The following is a 20789-nucleotide window of genomic DNA, read 5'->3' on the forward strand; positions in this document are numbered from 1 at the left end:
ATATTATGTTAATAAAAGATTTTCTTCACAATATTAAAACTTCTACCATTACTGGTAATTTTGACTTTATTAATGCATTTTTCCTCTAAATGTTACGACTTCTTTCTCATGACCTTGTTTTTTTTTCACATAATATAATTTTTTTATTTTTATTTTTTTAGCACAGCCCTTTAAAGCTCTTAGAACCCTTTTTTCCCCTTTACCCTTTTCAAACATGCACAATTGTCAAGTTGTTTTATGCCAGAGAGGCTTTGTTGAATTTATGTTACGTCTCAATCCATTCCCCCCCCCCCCACTCCATTCTCCTTCTTCCCAGGTCAACTTGCCATCCACAAGAGGTTTTCGAGTGGAAGAGACGACTAAATGACCCTGCGTGCATGTCATCTCTCACCCCCGCCGACTGTTAGGTCACACATAAAGTCGACTTGAACTGAACCCTTCCAATGACAGCTGAAAAGCTGCGCATGTGCAATGCTAAGCGAGCATTGGGTCTGTCTTTCACAGTTATGGGTGTAAAGCTTTTTCTTTATAATTCAGAGCGAATTATAGACATCAAAGAGGTTTTTTTTCCTAATGCGCAGTAGTAGTTGTAATAGTAGAAGATCTGATCTTTTAGGAAAGCAACTGTTGTCTGAGATTGCACAGGCAAAACTATCACAAGCATACCTAACATACTTTATTAAAAGCTTTTAAATGAGTTTTCATGCCTATTATTCAAATATCATGAAGAAATGATAGTGAAAGAGCTATCATGATCTCCACCCACTCAGCGTCACAAGTGCTCCACTTTTTAGGCAACTCCTCCAGGCAAGCATGCAGCTCACATTCACGTGAGTACATGAAGGCAACACTACTGCTAAAACTTAAAAGAAAAAAGAAGATAGCCACCTTTTTTTTTTTTTTTGTACTGTAGCTTGAACTGGCAACACTCCATTTTATTTACAAATTCTGTTTTGTTGGTATTTTGGGGGAAACTTAAGGGTCTATTTTTTTTATTATTATTCTTTATTTCACAAATGACCCCCCAGGTGCTCTGGGTTGCGGTTGCATTGTCCGGCATCCTCTCCGTGACCTCCTATGAGGCGTTCAAATGTCCACAGATCTGCCGCTGCACGGCCTCCAGCCTCCGATGCAGCAACGATACTCAACGGGCTTCTGACAATAACACCACATCCATGTAAGTATCGTTGTTTGTGAATAAAGAGCTACTCTAAGATCTATCGTCTTCTTTTAACTTGCAGTCGCACAAACCCATTCTTTAACTTTTGCAATATTTCTACTGTACAAATACTGTGGAGGAAGCATTTTCTGTTGTCACATATCTAACAGAGTTCTCAAACACCTGGATCTTGAAGAACTTCCAACACACGCCTTCAAGCAACTGATCAACATAAAAGCGATGTAAGTCTACTGAAGAAATTTTTTTTATTGGGGTGAATCGGGCAAAGCAGCACAAGTACTGACGTTTCTATCGGTATAAATGTTCGAAGCGGGAATCAAAGCTGCTACAGACCTCCGAAATAATGCTTGAAAAAATGAAAAAATAGGAACGTGTTGTTGTGAACATTTCCCTAATAACATATTTACATTTTACTTGATGTATTGATCAGGGTTTCGTTGATTTGGGATCAATATCCAACTAGCTCAGAGGCAAAACTGTGTTGCTCTCATTTTTTATGATGCATTCATTCGCCACAACATGAGGTGCGGATACACAAAACACTACAGAAGTGTACCTGTATTCAAATCCCTTGGCAAAGTTAATAACCCTTAATAACCTTAAATTGAGTTGCTGCTCAAAAATATTGTTTGAAATCGCTGCCTGCCTTACATGTGATAATGAACATATTACATTCCCACCTCGATGGAAGATTTGATGAAAACGTTTTTTTACATCTATGAATAATTATAATGTATTAATGTTAAAAGGCCACCATCAGACCATTTTCCAAAGTTTTATTTGTTAATAAATTGAGAAATTAAAAACCTTATGCAGTCAAAGCATGGAATTGCATTTTATTGCCCAACATCAATATTTATAGTAGCTAACATTTTAGGAAATATAATCATAGCCATATTTAATTATATTATGTTTCATTTCATTTAAATGCTATGAGTTAGATGAAAATCATTGCTGTTCTCCCTGCTTCACAAAGGGTTCATTTTGAACACCCGATTAAGTTACCAAATGTATTTCCTTGCCTGATAAAGCAGGATTTTTGGATAGCACACTTACAACCATCACGCCACAAAAGTAGGCCATCAAATGCCACAGGTCACACCAACTGACATGATGTGATCTTGCTTTTTCTTCCGAGGATTTGCCACAGAACTGTGATGATGCATGTCCCAAAATTCTTGGAACAAACTCTAAACCTGTTATTTTATTATACATAGCCAGCAAGTTTTTAGAGCGTTTATAGTACTGCATATTTAAATGGTTAAATAACAATTCAATTATTAAATAAAGGACAAAACCAGATGAAAGTTGTCCATCCCACCACTGTAAAATGGGTGGACAGTATTATGTTTACAGTATGTCTATAAAAACTCGACCCGACTGCGGTTTCCAATGTTGGCATTACTTTTTAGTCAACAATTCTCTTGCAGTTGGAGGAGCAGATATGAAATGTTGTTTGGTTATGGTGAAAACTTTGCTCTCCTCTTCAGGGACAAGCTTTATCAGTCTGGGATACTTAAAATTCTAATCTGGCCAATGATGGGTTCACCGTGTACAAGCAACTTAAAAGAGACGACACAATATTGTGGAAAATAGTCCTCTGTGCTTGTGTGTTGTGAAAAAAAAAATCCGTAATTCTTTTATACAAGTTTGTACAAGCGATGCATACAAATCTTAAGGAGTGAAACTTGCAGCATGAGATGATCGTATTTTTTCTTCCAAAGCATTTTAACATCAAATTGTTTGTCACTACATTTTGTTACTTTAAAGTTGATTAGAACACGGATGCTGAAAATGCAGATTAATAAGTATTTCTTAGTCCCTCCAAGATAGAATGGAACGACGTGGTCTCTATCGTGGGTGGGCAAAGTTTCCTCTGACAGCAACTTTGGTGCAATCGTGCAAGGGAGCAAAGTAAATGAAAAAAAAAAAAAACATTTGTGGGATTTCATTGTCACTTAGATATTGAAGCACAGTGACCTAAGAATCGGAGAGAAAAAAGAGAAAGAAGAGGGAAACAGAGGTTGATTATACTTCTATTAGAAAACAAAACGCTGAAGGACAAAGCTGAACGTCTGTTTACCTTTCAATGTCTTTGTTTAGACGTCATTCTTAAACATTTTCTTTTGGTTTTCTTGGCCTAGAAGAGGGGTCAGCAATCTTTTCGAAGACTGAAAGCTAATTCTTGGGGACCGAGTAATGCCAAAGGAAACCTGTTTGATACATAATTCTAATAAAGAAATGTGTTTGATATATATATATACAGTAGTTAGAGATACTAAATGTGATAATACGGTACATCTAAATGAAGACACTGATCATGATGTCTCACAATAATTACCAACTGATTTACTGTAACAAGACAGTAACAGATTCATATGAATATGCAACTCTTAAATTGTACAAATCTCTACAAGCTGTTACATTTTAAAATGATCACTTCTATAACATTAAGAAAATCTCGCATCAACGTGTGCTACGTTTACAATAAGCAGGTCACTCCTGATGCCCTGGTTAGCACCATATTGGTGACCCCTGGCCGACCTGCATCCGTAATGTACATTAAATTCAGGTGAAATTGCATGAACTATATTGTCCCAAAAGCACTTTTGTACACGCATGCCTATTCATTTATTGCTTTCCATAGACAGCATACAGTACTTTTTTTTTCTTTATCTGGTGACTTCTTAAACGCCATTCCTGTTTTCTACTTAAATGTTTCAGTTGATTTATTGATCTCCTATCTCAGTCTCAAGCTGATGTCAAGATGTGTGTGTGTGTGTGTCACAGTAAGATCTACTACAGCACTGTAACCCGGATACAGACACACGCCTTCCTCTCCATCCACAGCTTGAGAGAAATGTATGTACAACATCGTGTCTCTGTTTCTCCTTTCCCTGTTTCAGTCCCACACGTGAAAAATGTGCAATTTTTAAAGCTGAGAGAGGAAGGAAAATCGATCACAACCATTGCACAATCATTGGCCAAAGCCAATGTGACCATTTGGAATGTGCTGAAGAAGACAGAAAGCACTGCCACACTAAGTGACTTATGCTACTTCAAATAGCACTGCGTAGTTCATTACAGAAAAATTGTAGTAGTTGTAAGGAAGTACCAAAATACGTTAACGACATCAGCTACATCCTTCAATGTTTAATGTATGATAGTCGAGACTTCCTGAACAAAAGCAAAGAGGTTCAACCAGAAGATGCAAACCACTCATTAGTCGGAAAAAAACAAAGGCCAAACTAGAATTTGTTTAAAAGTAAAGAAGCTTACCTCGAGAATTCAACAAAGTTTTATTGAACGAGAAAATAGAACAAACCTAAATAATGTAAAAGCTAAAGCTTTCGAGAAAGTAATATACAGATCAATGCTCTGGATGTCAAACACCAAACATCATCTATGTCGTACCTTGCGTTTCCATCTTCTTCTTCTTTTAGGAGGGTTTCATTCATCTTCTCTGCTGAAAGCAAAAGTAACTGAAGTCTACAAAAAAAAATTGTCTGTCAATATAAAGAAGTATGTAACCAAATGCGGTAAGGCAACGGCTAAAACATTAAATGCTCTCATCGAGGAAAGAAGTGAAAGGTTCGCGATTGCTCAAGTCGGTATTTAGTCTTATACTCCATGGTACATGCATTGTACCCTCAGATGAAGTTCGCTTATGTCAAAACTTCAGAGGCTCAAGGGAGTTTTGCAAAGGAGTTGCTACTAAATAGTAAATCCATCTGTTCTCATTTTTTGTTTCACCAGCCCACCGCCCAAAAAATATTTTGTCACAAATAACAAATAAATATATTCTCTGTTGTTACCTGGAAATAAAAGATGAAATGTTGATGTCGTGTCTCGTTCATGTAAACCCAAATGTTTTCGTTCTACATTTCAAAGTGGAAATTGGCCTCACCCTTGCAGTTCTTTTGGAGCGAGTTGACAGAACTGAACACCCTTCCCTTTTAGTATTGGGAAAGCATTATGTTGTTATTTTTGTTTGTTTTATGACCGTTTTCTCATTTGACATACAATCCACTCAACACTTTGAACACACTTTCAAGTGCTATTGAATGAAAACCTTTGTCTAAACATTTGACAGGTAATGTAGCAAACCTGAAAAATGATACCTGAAAAATACAAGATTGTACAAGAAGATTGTCCTGCATGAATTCATTTTTAGCATGTGAATCACTACAGCGTTAACCAGAATGTACCCTGCTAACAAACCCATGGGCAAACTCTTTTTTTGTGTGACTTTTATTAACAAAAACACATTTGAGAGACATTCTACTTACATGTAGCTTTTGTGAGAAAGCTAAAACAACAAACGATTTCTCTCTCTCTGTGAATTTCCATAGCACTCTTAAAAATATGAAAAATCTGAGGACAATTGAAAAGGGAGCCTTCACTGACCTGCCCGATCTGAATTATTTGTAAGTATATCCTTTTTTTTTCATAATTCCATTTTCATAATTCTACCTTATTTCAGATCATCTTAGCCTGCAGAATTTGTTCATTATTCATATGTCAAAGTAATCGGTGCATTTTTCAAACTCATTTCCGTTGCGGGCCACATCGTAGTTGCAGTTTCCCTCAAAGGGCGGTAATGACTGTGAAACCAACAATATGAAATTTTGGTACAGATTTAAAAAGAAATCATGGAAGTTGATTCTCACGATTTGACTTCGCGGGCCACATAAAATCATGCCCGGATCTGCCCCACCTCCCAGGCCTTGGGTTTGACACCTGTGGGTTACACTGACAGTTTAACCTTAGCCATTACTCAGAAACCCTTTTTTGACAGCAAAATATGGAATTCAGTGTAAGCACGTGCATTTAAATGTAACACTATGTAAATTAAAGAGTAAATGAAAGTGGTGAACAGTATAGTGGCAATGGCAAGACTTAAAAACACGTACTAAGATAGACGTAATGTCATTTTTCACAGGTGCATCTTTGGCACTGGGGTGATGCACTTCCCAGACTTCTCCTCTATATCCTCCTCAGCATTCCCATTCAGCCTGTAAGTGTTCCCAAACAAGATAAATGGCGTGGTTGCCAACATTATTTTTGGATTTGCATTTATTGCTCAAGGCGTCTTTGCATCCATCACTGAATGTCACAAACATCGGAACAAATCCTACGATTGTTTCTCAGTTCCTCAAGACTGCGCGAACTAACACTGTCTGACTAATGAGCCAAAACTGGTTTTGCAGAAAAATGCAAGGAAACATGGCCATAAAAAATATTCCTGCCAATTCCTTCAATGGTATGACAAAGATGACCAGCGACATGTGAGTAGAACTGCTTAAGAATTTGTCCTTTAAGTAGTTTAAGAAAACAGGGTGCTTTTAAGAATGTATTCACATTTGTGTGTGTGTGTGTGTGTGTGGTGTGTGTGTGTGGTGTGTGTGTGTGTGTGTGTGTGTGTGCGTGTGTGTTGCTTCTCATATGTGCTTTTGTAACTGAACGTTCGCTTCCTCAACCTTGGCCACTGGATTTGTTGACTGTATATTTTACCTTGACAGAAGCCTGATCGGTAGTGGTTTCAAGGAAATCAACGCACATGCGTTCAATGGAACCTTCATCAGAACACTGTAAGTCCAATCTTTTTCCATTGAAAAGACAAGCGTGCGAAAAATAGGATAGGCTGATGTCGTATTTTTCTGATGGCATCGATATTTTGTATACTTTTAATAGCTCGCTTTTTCTTATCCCAAAAATAGAGCAAACAAATAGTATGAAAGACTAAACAAAGATATCCCTTTATTTTCTCAAACTCGACACACTGATTGATGCCAGTGGGTAAATACAATATATGCTTGAATCAAATATAAATGATAACTAAGTACAATGACCATTCACATTGCACAACCAAAAAGTTGTACAAGTTCGGAGTTCATGTCAAATTTGCTGTAAAAACATGACTCAAAAGTTAAAAAATGATCATAAAAAATGAGTGTGACATGAAATGTCAGCAAATCCCATCAGAGTTCAGCTCAGTGGGCCCAATGACTTGTTAAACAAATGTCTTTGTTTTTTTTTTATTGGCCTTTTTGGGGATAAAACTGCAGAAGGAAAAAGAGAACAGAGAACAAAAGAGAACAGTATAACCATATAACCAGGAACTGAACTTAATGTCACATACTAGACGGCAAACCTACTCATAGAATTAATTTTTAATCAAATTAAACATCAGTTATAGGCAAACTCGTTTTAGCCGTGTTTAGCGTAGAATTACTTTACCGACAATACAAGTGCTCAAAATGTGTTGCGCTGCTGGCCAAAAAGTGTCACGGAATGGATTGTGTTCAACTTTGAAAGTTGTACTGTAAATGAAAACTATCTTTATCTTTCACACTCTGAATGTAGCTCATCTTTTTCTTCATATTTAGAGATTTAAGATACAACCGACATCTGTGCAGCCTTCCAGAAGCTGCTTTCGAGGGAGCCTCTGGCCCGCTTTATCTGTGAGTGTTAAAACACACACACACACACATACATTGCTGATATTCTCAACAAATCCAATTCATTGATATCCAAATTCAGGCTGTCAGTTTCAAGGGAGATTTCAACCAGTTTTCAAAGGCACGTGCAGGAGGCTAATCATATTTTTAATTTACTGGAGCATCGAACTGCTACACTGTGTGAGATCAAGATGGCTTCCAGGAAGCCTCCAAAACGGTTATCATGTCTCAGGGCATTATTTTGCTTTCCTAGCCAACCACATCACACTAGTCATATAGCTGTGTGCCTGCCGTTGTGTAATCAGGGCTTTAGAGTTCCGGTAACTTCTTCTCTATGTGTGTGATTCAGGGATGTTTCCTACACAGCTTTGACATCGCTCCCCCAAACGGGTTTAGAGCAAGTAAAGCGCTTGAAAGCAAATTCTACTTTTGCTCTGAAGCGCCTTCCTCCATTGGAGAGTCTGGCTGAACTTGGGGTGGCCGAGCTCCCGTACGCAAGCCAGTGCTGTGCCTTCCGCGTCTGGTACAGCAAGCACAGGTAAACAATATGTTCTCCCAGATTTGACGTGAAATAATCATACAAACATTTATACAAACCATCAAAAAAAAAAAAACTTACACTTGTAACATGTGATTTTACATTAACAGACAAGAGGCCCGCAAGAATCCAAACCCATTTTGTCAATGGATACACAAGTAAGTTACAAAAATTTGATATACCATGTATGACACTGCTCATTTTACTATTAATAATCAGAACAAAACTTGTGTTCTCTTGTAAAAATGTTCCTTGTAAGAACATGCGGATTCAAGGCATGAGCAGTACAGTTGAAACTGTACCAAATCGTCACTGCCCATGCAAAACATTTTACTCTTCTCCTGTCGCTATTGTCTTGTTTAATTTTGTAATGGATTGGATTTGGATGAACATGAGACTTAAGAGCAGTGCCAGGAGGCAACATGAAGTGCCAATACTATGTTTGTGTACTTAAATTTGTACTTGAATATTTATTTTTCTGATGACTTTTACTTGTACTACATACAAAAACAGATATTTGCTTTGTAAAAATAGGCTAGGTCCTTTTTTCAACTTCCGCGGTTGACGACACAATGTCAAAAAGATGTACTCTACATAGAGGTGTAGTAAAGTCAACCGCGATTGAGAAAATGGGCTCTAAAAAGACAAGGACAGTACTATGGTGCAGAAATGGGAGCAAGGAACAATAATTGAAAAGAAAAAAAAAAAAGAAATGTGATAAGATTGTTTTTCTTCTCAGCACAAGTGCTTGTAAATTAATGAAGATCGTAACTTTTGTCCACAAAAATATATCCATCCTTCCATTATCTGAGCTGCTTAACCTCACAGCGGTCGCAAGGTACACCCTGAACTGGTTGCCAGTCAATTGCAGGGCACATAGAAACAAACAACCATTCACACAATCATGCCTAGGGGCAATTCAGAGCCTCCAATGAAGGCATGTTTTTGGGATCTGGGGGGAAACCGGGGTGCCTGGAGAAAACCCACGCAGGCCCAGGAAAAACATGAAAACTCCAGAGTCAGGGCCTGGATTTGAACTACAGTCCTCAGAACTGTGAGGCAGACGCTCTAACTGATATTGGGGCTCAAATTTAATTTTGACCTTTGTACTTAAGTACATTTAAGCATATTATTATTTTCATATAGTAGTAGAATCACTACTATTACCAAAATCTTTTTTGCAGTATCTGTATCCGTAAGCAGCAGCGGTGGTGTAGTGGCACATGTTGTCCTACATGTTGGTGACATGTTCAATTCATGGCCAGCACACCAATACCCAAACCCAAATAAAAATGACAGGTTGGTTCAGGAAAGGTCATTAGGTGCAAAAACTCTACCAAACTATCATGTGAGTGACTTGCGGTGGTGACCGCTGATGGCTGAAAAGTCACAAGTTCCTTCTGCCTAAGTACCTCGATAGAGTGCTTTTTCCACCTCTGCTTGGAAGTCACAAGAAATAAAAAATAATTTCACAATTTAGTGAGTTGAAACAATCAACGACCACTACTGTTGGTACCTCCTCCTCAAGGTGGTCACAGACGACTGCAGGATGGTATTCTACTCCTCAGCCTGTTGGCAGGTCACTCCATTCTTTCTACCCCTAAATTCCAGAGGTTGCAGTTGATAAACACATTTTAGTGGGAGTGGCATCGTGGGCGAGCGGTTAGCGCATGGTTTACAGTTCTGAGGTTGGGGGTTCAAATTCTACCCTGTCCTTTGCACGTTCCAAAGACACTTTTAAAGATAATTAAAGAGTAAATTGTCCATAAGTGTGACTGTTGACTAAGTGTTGATTGTCAGTATGTACCCCGTAGTTGGGTGATGAAGAGTTTAGTGGCTATCTCACCTCTCGCCCAGTCAGCTGGGATAGTCTCCCACTGAAACGTGACCTCGGTGAGGATAAGCGGTACAGAAAATATTTGCATGTTTTGTTGGGCTTAGCGGATGGAGTTCTGACGTATTATTACAACAGACCAAACACAATATTCCCAAACTTTTTGTTCTAGGTTCAGTCTGATGACATTTTTCAGTGTTGTTTTCCCATAATAATGTGAACAGAGCGTTCCAAACAACTGAAATAATTAGATTCTATTTGATCTATCTGTTTGCTTGATTAGGAGAAGTACAGTGCTCTGCCCGGATGTCCATAACATGCAACATATGGAATATTCATTCAACTGCCTAAAATAACTCAAATACTGTATCTTTGATTCTCCAGACATTTTGGTCGAGGCATTGACCTCTACAAAAAGAATCCACAATTGGAAGATATTTGTCCCAGCCATGACGGCATCAAGTGCACGCCAGAGAAAGATCCTTTTAACCCTTGCGAGGACCTCCTGGGTCCCGTCCTGGGCAATGTCACATGGATAATAGCCTTTTTGACCATTGTTGCGAACATAACAGTGTTGGTCATGCTGCTCTTTACCGGTCGCAAGCTAACTATCTCACGATTTCTTATATGTAACCTTGCCCTGGCAGACCTGTGCATGGGCTTTTACCTGATGCTCATTGCCCGCATGGACTGCCACTCTCGCCACGAGTACTACAACCACGCCATGGAATGGCAGACGGGCCCTGGATGCGACACCTCAGGCTTCCTGACAATGTTCTCAAGCGAGCTATCCGTTTATACGCTCACTGTGATAAGCTTCGAACGCTGGTACACCATTATCAATGCCATGGATCTAAACAAGAGGCTGGGGATGCACCATGTGGTGGCCATCATGGTTGCAGGTTGGGTCTTCTCCCTGCTGGTTGCTATGCTGCCCTTAGTGGGAGTCAGCAGCTACAGCAAAGTCAGCATCTGTCTCCCAATGGATATTGACTCGTGGGTTTCCCAGGCGTACGTGATGGTTGTGTTATTGCTTAATGTCCTTGCATTTCTGGGGGTGTGTTTCTGCTACGTGTGCATCTACCACAGTGTCCGCAAGCCAGAGCCTGCCAATCACTACAATGACACAAAGCTTGCCAAGCGCATGGCGGTGCTCATTTTCACCGACTTCCTTTGCATGGCGCCAATCTCCTTCTTCGCAATCTCTGCGACACTGCACATGCCCCTGATCACCGTGTCTCACTCCAAAATTCTACTCATCATTTTTTATCCCATCAACTCACTCTGCAACCCTTTCCTCTACACCATCTTCACTCGGGGCTTCAGGAAAGAAGTGCGCCTGCTGCTCCAACGTTGGGGAATACTCTCGTAGCATTTAAAGGTAAAGCTCCACAGCTCCCAAATTACCTGCATCGAAATAATGCCCAGCACAAAAACACACTTTACTTATTCTGCTATTCACTCAAATGGATGGATGGATGGATGGATGCATATGTTTCAGCGTATACTATATTATATATTATACTCTACGTTAACTGTATAAGCAGAATCAGAAGTATCTTCATTGGCTGGAACGCTGACCTTTGACGTCCTGACTTTTGGAACAACTACAAGGCCAAAGATAGACAACCTTAGGGCCCGCAAGGCTTAATAGGGTAAAAGCTTGAAAACTTTGAAAACTTGAAAAACAGAAAAAGAACCTTAAAAATCACATTGGGAGCAAATGCAGTGATGGAATGTGTTCCCTTCTTCTGGTGTTGATTAAGATACATTCTGCTTCTGTAGCAACTGTTGGACCAGACCAGAAAGCAGGGCATTACGGTAATCAATCCGACTGGGGGAAAAAAAGCATGCATTAACATCTCGGTGTTGGCTCTACATAGAATGGCGTGGACGCTGGCTATGTTCTTTCTATGATAATAACCTGTTTTTGTGAGAATTTTTTTACGCGTGCAATAAAAGTGAGAAAGGTCTAGAATAACACCCAGGTTTTTCATAAGTAGGGAAGGATTTAAGAACTGTGCTAGTAGTTGAGTCAGAGGGGCTATAGCTAAGACTTCAGTTGTGTCCTGGTTAAACTGAAGTCTTGCCATCCAGTATTTGATATTTAAAATATACTGTAGTTTAAAAGTCATAAGGAGACATCACATAGTTACACATCATGAGCATAGCTGTGGAAGTTCCCTCCATGCCTCCTGATGACACTCCCAAGAGGGAGGATATGCACATTGTGGAAGATGGGTTAACATTGATCCTTGTGGAACACCACGTTATTTCATGGCTATCTAAACTTATAAACCTTGTCAGTGGAGTGGAAAAGAAAAATAGATATTTGTGTATAGTACGAGGGAGGACAACCAAATGTTTAAGTCTATTTAAAAGAATAGTCTGGCCTACTGTGTTGAAGGAAAGACTAAAATTCAGGAGAATCAGCTCAGTGAATTGACACTTACCAGAACTGACTCAAAAATTTTGAGGGCCATGCTAAAACCAGACTGAGACTTTTCAAGAGTATTGAAATTTCTTAACAAGCAAAATCATCTCATTGAATCAATTATCTTTTTTAAGATTGTGCCTATTGATGGTGGTTTTTAATTATTATTTTGCGTGTGTCCTGTTTGGCTGTTGGTGAGAAAGTATGAATGAGTGAGTAGTGTGAGCATGTGCTGAGTGAGTGATTAAGAGGCAAGGCTCCCACAGGTCCGCCCCATCAGGCTGGACACATCCAGACCCACAGCATCACCCCCAGGACTACCCCCTCCAACACCCCTGCCGTTACCCATTACCAACCACCAGGGCAGTCGTTGTTAAAATTATTAAAATGGGAATAGCTCTTCTTCAGAAGGGGCGTTACAACCGCTGCTTTGACGTGCACAGGGAAGATTCTCTCCTGAAGAGAGCAACTTAGAAATGTTGAAAAGCCCTTATGTAAAAATCCATAAAATGTTTTCAAAATTGATGAGGGAAATGGGTGTAAAAGACATGATGGACTCAGACTCTGTCAAGTATCTCAGCAGCAATCAGCACAAAATTGTGCAAGGTCTCCTCAGGTAAAGATGCAATATTTGGATAAAATGCTGCATCCGACAGTCTCGAACTTTACACAGGAGTGGACTGCCAAGTCTTCACTGACAATTCCAGTTGGAGTAAAAAAAAGTAGCTGTTAAAATCCTGATTCAATAACTATTAAATGGCAGAGAGTAAAACATTTTGATTTTTTGTGTGTGTGATTACCTTGGCAAAATAAGCATTTCTAAGAAATCTCATTTTTATTATAAAATATAAATTGATCTCAGAAAATCTGTTAATTGATTCTTCTCTCTGCCAGCCCCCGGTTTTGTTTTCATTTAAGGCCAAATAATCCATTCATGATGTTGTTCTAAATGTACATTTCTCTGAGCAGTCAACATAAGAGCAAATGTTGAGCTGTGTGGCCTGAGCGCCGACCTTTGTATGTACCATTTACAGTCACCCATTCATAGTCAAAGTCATTGTCTATGAAATGGGAAAAACATGAAAAGTAAAATTTGCCATTCGTTGGTAAGCTCCTCTCATCATTTTCATGAGAGCCGCTAGACCTTGTCAAAACGTAAAATTTATGTAATTGATATTTAATATACTGTGTTGCTCACACTGCACTGCACAGCCAAAGTAGTTCCTGGACTACAAAATCTTCCATTCCACGTTCTGTCATATTAATGGTTAGGCTTGACCAAGTTTTAATTGGAATTTCGAGGTACATCAAAAATTGAACTTCAGAACATTTTGGTGGGGTTTATACTGTATATTATCAAAACTATTCTTATGATTGCACTTTTGCGCATTGTGTATAATATTGGATTCTGTGTTAAATGTAATTTGAGTGTAGAAGTTTCCAATTTTATCAATCCACAAACTACTGATAATTAAATATGCACTCATGAAACCCTAAGGGACTTCTTGACTGTTTAGACTGTGAACTTCAACAATAAAACATTTTTGTAAAGATAAAGGGGGCCAGGTTACTGTTCATTGTATATGACATAGAGACTGAGAGATGTATTATTGTCCAAGTCAGCCAGGTTTAAACCACTCTTATCACAAACAGTTTATTGTCCTGGCATCGACAAATATGTAGAGAATATTCTGCAATTCAGATTTTCCCTTCGGCTAGCATCGTCCGTTGTATTGCACATACACTAAATGTACACTGTGTGCCGCTGACATGCCACAAGACTGTATACAAAATACCTGTATCATCGTAAATGTGTTGATTTTTTTTCTTTGCATTTATAGAAAAGATGTAGCGTGTTGCTATTTTATTGAAGGACGTGAAGCCCAGCAGCTTTCAATATGATATACTGTAGTACATTCCTTGACAGCATTGTAAAACAATGAGCTGGTACCAGTCTGACAGTGGCAGTTAAATTTAGCATTATAAATATTACCATCTGTAAGGCAAAATTTTTCATACTGAACTATTACTCATGACCATACTGTAGTTAATTTAGTGTATAGTGAGTGCAAAAGTCCAACCCCAACTATATTCAAGAAATCTTGGTAGATCTGGTTTTAACCATAATAACGGAAACTCCCCGTTTCAATGTTTATTGACTGTTGCACACGGTGTAGTAAATATATGTGAGGAATAAACATTACAATCAAGCTAGGAACTCATATTGGCAACACGACAGGCAGACCCTTTAAACCAGAGTATTAAAAAAAATACAGAATAATTAACGTGAAATTATATTACATTTGCAACCAAAATACTGTAATTTTCTGTGTAGATTCTTCTGTAATCATAGTAATAAATAAAAAAATAAATACAATATAGCTAATTAGGCAGCATGTTCTCTTGTTTTTTTATTACAAGTAGCAGTCCCTATGATTGGCCAGCAGACAGTTCAGGGTCACCTCTCACTTAAAACGTAGGCTGGGATGGGCCGCCCTGACCTGCTGCAACCCTCGTGAGGATAAATGCTACACAAAATGGATGGAGCAGTGCATTACCATTCTGCTTCCCCAACAGCTTTAGAGAACACGTAATCCCTGCCACCGTAACACATGACGCCATCTTTCAAATGGAACTTCCAGCGGTTCTTGCTGCGGTGAATCTGCAACTCGGTGAAGAACACAAGACATTGCAATATCAAGGCTCAAAGCCCCGAATTATGATTTGCCGAAAAGTCCACTTACTTTGTCATATTGGCAAACAATGACATTCTCTGAGTCAAACAGATCTGGGATGTCTTGTTCAAACACATCGTCACCTGAATTCAATGGATCCTATTGAACAGAACCTGAGTTTCAATATAACAGCTTCACAGATCTAACCATTTTCTTAGCTTTTAAATATACTAATTTGACCATAAAATAAACCCGCACAATCTAAAGCATTGGTTGTCAATTTTTGCCAACCTTGTAATCCCATTTCTGTGTCGTCATTAAGTTCCAACCCACTTTTACAGATATTAGAAACAAAGCACATGCATTGTTCGAAAATGTACTAATTCTTACATATTTAAAATACCTTTCGGATCAGTTTAAAAAGCTGAAGACCAGAACTGCCTGTAAAAAATAATCTATAAAGACATGACCAAAAGTAACTGCAAGAGTACAAATGGTTCCACTACGATTGAAATTTTATTATTTTTTTTTTTTTTAACTGCCCATCCAAAACTTGGCGGCTGACTGGTCAGCAAATCTGAAGCCTGCCCTATGTGGAATTTGCATGTTCTCCCTGCGCCTTTGTGGGTTTACTCAGAGTACTCCTGTTTCCCCCCACATCCTAAAAAACTAAAAACTAAAGTGCCCATAGTTGTGAGTGCGAATGAATATTTGTACCCTGTGATGAGCTACTCACCAGTTGAGGGTGTCTCACATAAAGATAGCTGGAATAACCTCCAGCAAGACCCTGACCCTATCGAGGATAAACGTTACAGAAAAAGGATGGATAGATGGACACCCGCAACCCACTCCAAAAAGGGTCCGTGACACACTTTTAGGTACACTAGTTGAGAATCACTGCTAAACTTCATTGCACATTTGCAGACTACAAGGGTGAAGATATGTACAGTATATTGCAAGGAACCCATACGGTACAGTACCTCATCTTCTACATGTTCAAGCTCATCAGCGCCTTCACTATCACTGCTGGAAGAGGCGGTGTTCCCATCACTGCTCCCGACTCCTTCCTGCAGAGCCTTGATGGCCTCTGCGTTGATTATACCCAGGAAGTCATTCTGCTCCAGCGGCACGACTTCTTCCTCTTCCAGGTCCGAATTGTCTGCCGTACCATCCAGCTGTACGATGTCGGATAGCTCATTGTAGTTGAAGTCCAGGTCCAGCTTGTCAACAAAAATTACGATTATCACAAGAAAATAAAATTTAGCTGGTGTAGAAACAGAACCGTTCAACAATAGCAAAAACTGCTGAGTGATGGTGATGTCAGAAGGCTTAATTGCTCAGGGAAAATTCTTACAATTACTTTAAAGCAGTGCTTAACAAACATTTTCTCCCCAAATAAAAATTGGATTGCATCACCATAACATTGTCATATACAGCACAAGCAAGTTCCATAGTGACAGACGGAAAATTTAATGAGCCTCCACTTGAGGGCAGAAGGGACAACCTGTGTTAGAATATATTTCTATGAATTTTTTGTTTTGTTCAACAACGGTTGGAAAACACTGTCATAATACAAACTAATAAGGAAACGCAATACATTCATTTACAAAGATGTCTGTTTCCAAAAAATGTATATGCTTAAAGATCAATAAAATGACAAAACTTTTTACTCTGACATGCAACCCAAGATTTAAATGACTATATTGAAATTACCCCGAGAATTGCTTCAGGCTGGTCGCAACATTTGCCGTGAGCCAAATTCCTTGCCCTTGCTGCTTTTTCTCGCTCCTCTTTAATGAATTCTTTGAGGATGTCATCAACGTCACTGCTCTTGAACGGAGTGGTCTTCGTCAAAGCCTCCTGGGTATCGAAAAACTGGCCGACGGCAGAGCTTTTGACGCTAAGGTCCACAGGCTCTGGATTCGACAGGCTCGCTCCCGCAGCCAGTGCAGATTCCTGTTCTGGAGAAGACCCTACCCCAATCGGTGTGGGCTTTGGGATAGGGTCTTGCTGTGGAAAGCTGCTTTCCTGACTGCGGGGTAAAGTAGCGTCTGGCAGTGTCAAGGAGTCGGGCAAAATGGTCGCGGCAGGCGGTGGCTCCTGAGAGAGCGTTTCACCAACTTGGATTGAAGCCGGTGGAGGTTGGGATACCGTTTGCTGTCCGGCTGGGGCCTGAGTAACCACAACAGGAACATTGACCTTGTAAAGTTGACCTTTGGGTAACACAGGAAGAAGGAGTTTTCAGAACAGTCAGACCAAACGTTTCAGCGGAACAGAACACAATCTGTTACGGGTCAATGGCTGATTTTTTTTCCCACCATAACACTGGAATGAATACATCAAATCTTAAATCATGAAATATTAACACCAGGGAAATGTTTGTCACATTTTAATAAGAATCAAACAAGTGTTTAAAAATAAAGTTAATTCCTATTTGACAAGGTTAATTGAAAGCAAAATATAAAATCATAAACTAAGATGACATAGGTAGACAACATGACAGTGGTGAAACATCTAGAGAGGTGTATTTTTTATTCCATTTTATTACAATAAAATGTTAAATCGACAAATATTTTAATGTTTCAATGATAAGTTAGTTTTAATAATAAAATCCCCTTTGTATTGTAATTATTGTGATGAATTTTATTTTTTTGAAAATGTACAATAAAAACATTGTACACTCTTTGCAATCATGAAAAAAAATTAAGAATACATTATTTAACCAAGGTAGAATCTCAATTATATAAATTCTCAGTGGGAGGAGGCCTGCTATGTTCCCCGAGCCTTACTTTTCACTACATTTGCATCACAAGCTCTAAAAGATGAGAAGTCGGATTTAATCATAATTATGGCATAATGACCGCTATATTTTTGTGAAATTTTGATCTTTTTGATTTTCACCACAGTTTTGGTTTAGAGGTGCTCAACTGTACATTGAACGGGTGGGATAAGAGGCATCACGTACCGGAGGCTGTTTGTAGAGTGACTCCAGCAGGTATCTGCACAGGGTAAGATAGGCCAGCAGGAAGTGAAAAGGTAGCAAGTGTCTCGGAGTTGGTCTGCAATTGAACATTTGTTACTGTTTTTTTTTTTTATGAATAGACACTGGAAATAATTTTACGCAGTGCTACACCATTAAAAAAGTGCACCAGCAACAATTATAGATTAAATGGAAAAATATTCAAGTGGATAAACATATAAAAAACAGCTAAAAAAAAAAAAAAACAGGTCACCCCTGTGAGGCTGAATGTTTGATAAAGCCCTTGAATTTAAAAAATAAAATAAAATAAAAAGAAAAAAAATACATGTATTGATTTGCATTTAAAAAAAAATACAAAAACATACTTGCCTTGACAGGAAAACTGTGATTAGTCTGACTTGCGGGCATCATTACTGAAGCTGTCAGTCATAAGAAAACAGCTAATAGAACACAACTCATGCCACTGTTTGAAACTTTGACTTCACGACGTCAATTTTAATGACAACCAATACATCAGCTTCTGGAAGTCTTTGTGCTACCTGTGAGTTCTGCATCATTGCGGCTGTAGTTTGGTGGAAGCTCCAGCACAAAGTCTGGAGAGTCGATGTTGTTCTTCCTGAAGTCATCCATAGTCTTTGACTCCATCATTTTTGTCTCCCAAAGCTGCACAACAGAAAATGCAGACTGTATGTTCTTTTCTTACTCAACAGTCCGTGAAACTCACTTGTCGTAAATTGTCGAGGATGCAGTCTTCAATACCCTCATCCAGGAATAGCTCCCTCATACTCTCAATCACGTCATTGATTATTGACAAATAGAGCTTGGCCTGCAATCAGTTATACGAAAATCTGATCATCAAGATGCGCTTTGCCAGTAGAGTGCATTAAGAAAATGTAATTCATTTTGAAATGATTGAGTTTATTTATCAAAACTAACGGAGTCATTGATGATGTAGTGGTACACGCGACTGACTGTAGTGCAGGTAGCGTGGGATCAACTCTCGCTCAAGGATGGTGTCACTATGTGCCCTGTGACTGCCAACCAGTTCAGGGTGTAGTCGGCCTTTCCCCCAATGTTAGCTGGGATAGGCTGCGGCACGCCCCCGTGATCCTTGTGAGGATGGGTGACTTGGAAAATGAACATGGACAAAGCTAACTTCGACTGACTCGTAGTAGGCTGAAACGGGGGTTGGGCAAAGTCTGGCCCACGGGCTACATAAAACCCATTCTGTTCTTTAAATCAGGCCAACTGAGTATTTACAGCAATTTAGAGAGAGTCCTGAAATATTTGTTGCAATATTTTAACTGAATTTGATTTCATCACTTTTATTTTTGTTTTGATTTATTGTAATTAAAAAAAAAAAATTTATGTTTAAGGCCAAATTCAATTTGATAAAACAAAAAAGCTAATTAAAGATTAGTTTCATGATTACCTTACACATCTTTTTTTTTTTAAATATACTATAAATGTCATGTAAAAGTGACCAAGCAACATGTGACCATGTTCAAATTCAAATGCAGTCCTTCACCACAAACATTTGTTCATCTGTAGTCTAAAGAGAACACTTGGGTTCACCACATGGTTTAGAATCAATTTTCCCACCTCTTTTTTTTTTTTTTTTTTTTTTTAAACAAACCCTCATTTTCAGTCTAAATTTGCCACGAGGAAGCAGCTCTTACCACCATGGGGCCCATGTTGACCAGAATGCCTGAAGGAATATAAATAGCAGCTACAATGCACTTCCATCAGAACTAATGTGTTCCACAGTCCCCCACAGGTGATAGCAATCAGCCTCCTAAGAGAAGCTGTGATTGGACTTGTGTCTCTCATGGAGCTCCTCTTCTATTGTATTTCCTTGTCTTTTCATTGCTCGAAATATCACCTTGGAAGTTAACTAGAATGAATCATTTTGAACCCAGCATAAAATCACCTATTCATTTATCCGACCATGCAGGTCCCAGTGATTGTTTGCAGCTAGCTGCTGTAAGAAGGGGTGAAGAATGTGGCTTGTGCTGAAAGGACCCTTAGTATGACCCCTGACAACTATCTGAGGGATAGTTATAATGGCTCTGCTCACTGAGGTCAAATGCCACGTCAGAATATTGAGAGTTTTGTTATGGCTTGTATGGGTTAGCGTGCTTTGTTTTCAAAACTTATCTGAGGCCCGACTGTGTTAAATCTAGACTTTTAAGTATAAATGTTTGTCTTTGTACTCTAATTGCTGGCAACCAGTCCAAAGTATGCCCCGCCTCTCAAGTCAACTACGATTGGCTCTAGCACAGCTGAAGCCATAAGAACAAACGGGATGGGGTCTCACAGTCATTGCCTATGTGAGTTTTGAAGCCCCCCAACGGAACAAGGGAGTACCCAGACCATACTTGCAGAGTGTAGGTCAGGGCGTCAAACGTACGGCCTAGGGGCCAGAACTGGTCCATTAGAGGGACCGATCCTGCACTTAGGATAGAAAACACAATTTACTATTTTTAATAACTGTAACTTGTTGTTAAATTTGGCCACTACAGGGTGCACTGAAATGACACTGATGCGTTTGTGAAAGCCAAATAATGCCACATTTCAGGAGCACATTAATATACAATGGTGTGCCATGTTCAAACTGTGAAAATAAATACCTCCTGCAGAAATGTTTTAAGACATTGAATAATACAAAATTTCAGTCAAAAGCTTCA

The 20789-nt window shown here is 39.1% G+C and overlaps 2 protein-coding genes across 7 annotated transcripts; one reads left to right on the forward strand and one right to left on the reverse strand.

The window, feature by feature from the left end:
- The first annotated feature begins 836 nt into the window (after positions 1–836).
- Positions 837–14004, forward strand: LOC133510159 (lutropin-choriogonadotropic hormone receptor-like). Of its 2 annotated transcripts, XM_061837902.1 has the most exons (12): positions 837–1177; positions 1330–1401; positions 3971–4042; positions 5533–5607; positions 6123–6197; positions 6391–6468; positions 6703–6771; positions 7570–7644; positions 7991–8179; positions 8290–8337; positions 10398–11394; positions 12651–14004. In XM_061837902.1, the coding sequence occupies exons 1-11, from the start codon at positions 1017–1019 to the stop codon at positions 11383–11385; spliced, it is 1902 nt and encodes a 633-aa protein (XP_061693886.1). In that variant the 5' UTR covers positions 837–1016; the 3' UTR covers positions 11386–11394; positions 12651–14004. The 2 variants fall into 2 exon arrangements, with proteins under 2 accessions (XP_061693886.1, XP_061693885.1); XM_061837901.1 differs by having other exon boundaries at positions 10398–14004.
- Positions 13982–19938, reverse strand: gtf2a1l (general transcription factor IIA, 1-like). Of its 5 annotated transcripts, none has more exons than XM_061837904.1 (9): positions 19782–19938; positions 18827–18928; positions 18642–18765; positions 18472–18521; positions 18088–18181; positions 16836–17335; positions 16103–16342; positions 15192–15281; positions 13982–15109 (listed from the first exon to the last, which is right to left on the reverse strand). In XM_061837904.1, exons 1-9 carry the CDS (start codon positions 19794–19796, stop codon positions 15002–15004), a joined length of 1323 nt encoding a protein of 440 aa, XP_061693888.1. In that variant the 5' UTR covers positions 19797–19938; the 3' UTR covers positions 13982–15001. The 5 variants fall into 5 exon arrangements, with proteins under 5 accessions (XP_061693888.1, XP_061693887.1, XP_061693890.1 ...); XM_061837903.1 differs by having other exon boundaries at positions 13982–15115; XM_061837906.1 differs by lacking the exon at positions 19782–19938 and adding an exon at positions 19075–19702 and having other exon boundaries at positions 13982–15115.
- Between the last annotated feature and the right edge of the window lie 851 nt (positions 19939–20789).

The sequence above is a fragment of the Syngnathoides biaculeatus genome, chromosome 12, assembly GCF_019802595.1.
Source record: "Syngnathoides biaculeatus isolate LvHL_M chromosome 12, ASM1980259v1, whole genome shotgun sequence".
Lineage (NCBI taxonomy): Eukaryota > Metazoa > Chordata > Actinopteri > Syngnathiformes > Syngnathidae > Syngnathoides > Syngnathoides biaculeatus.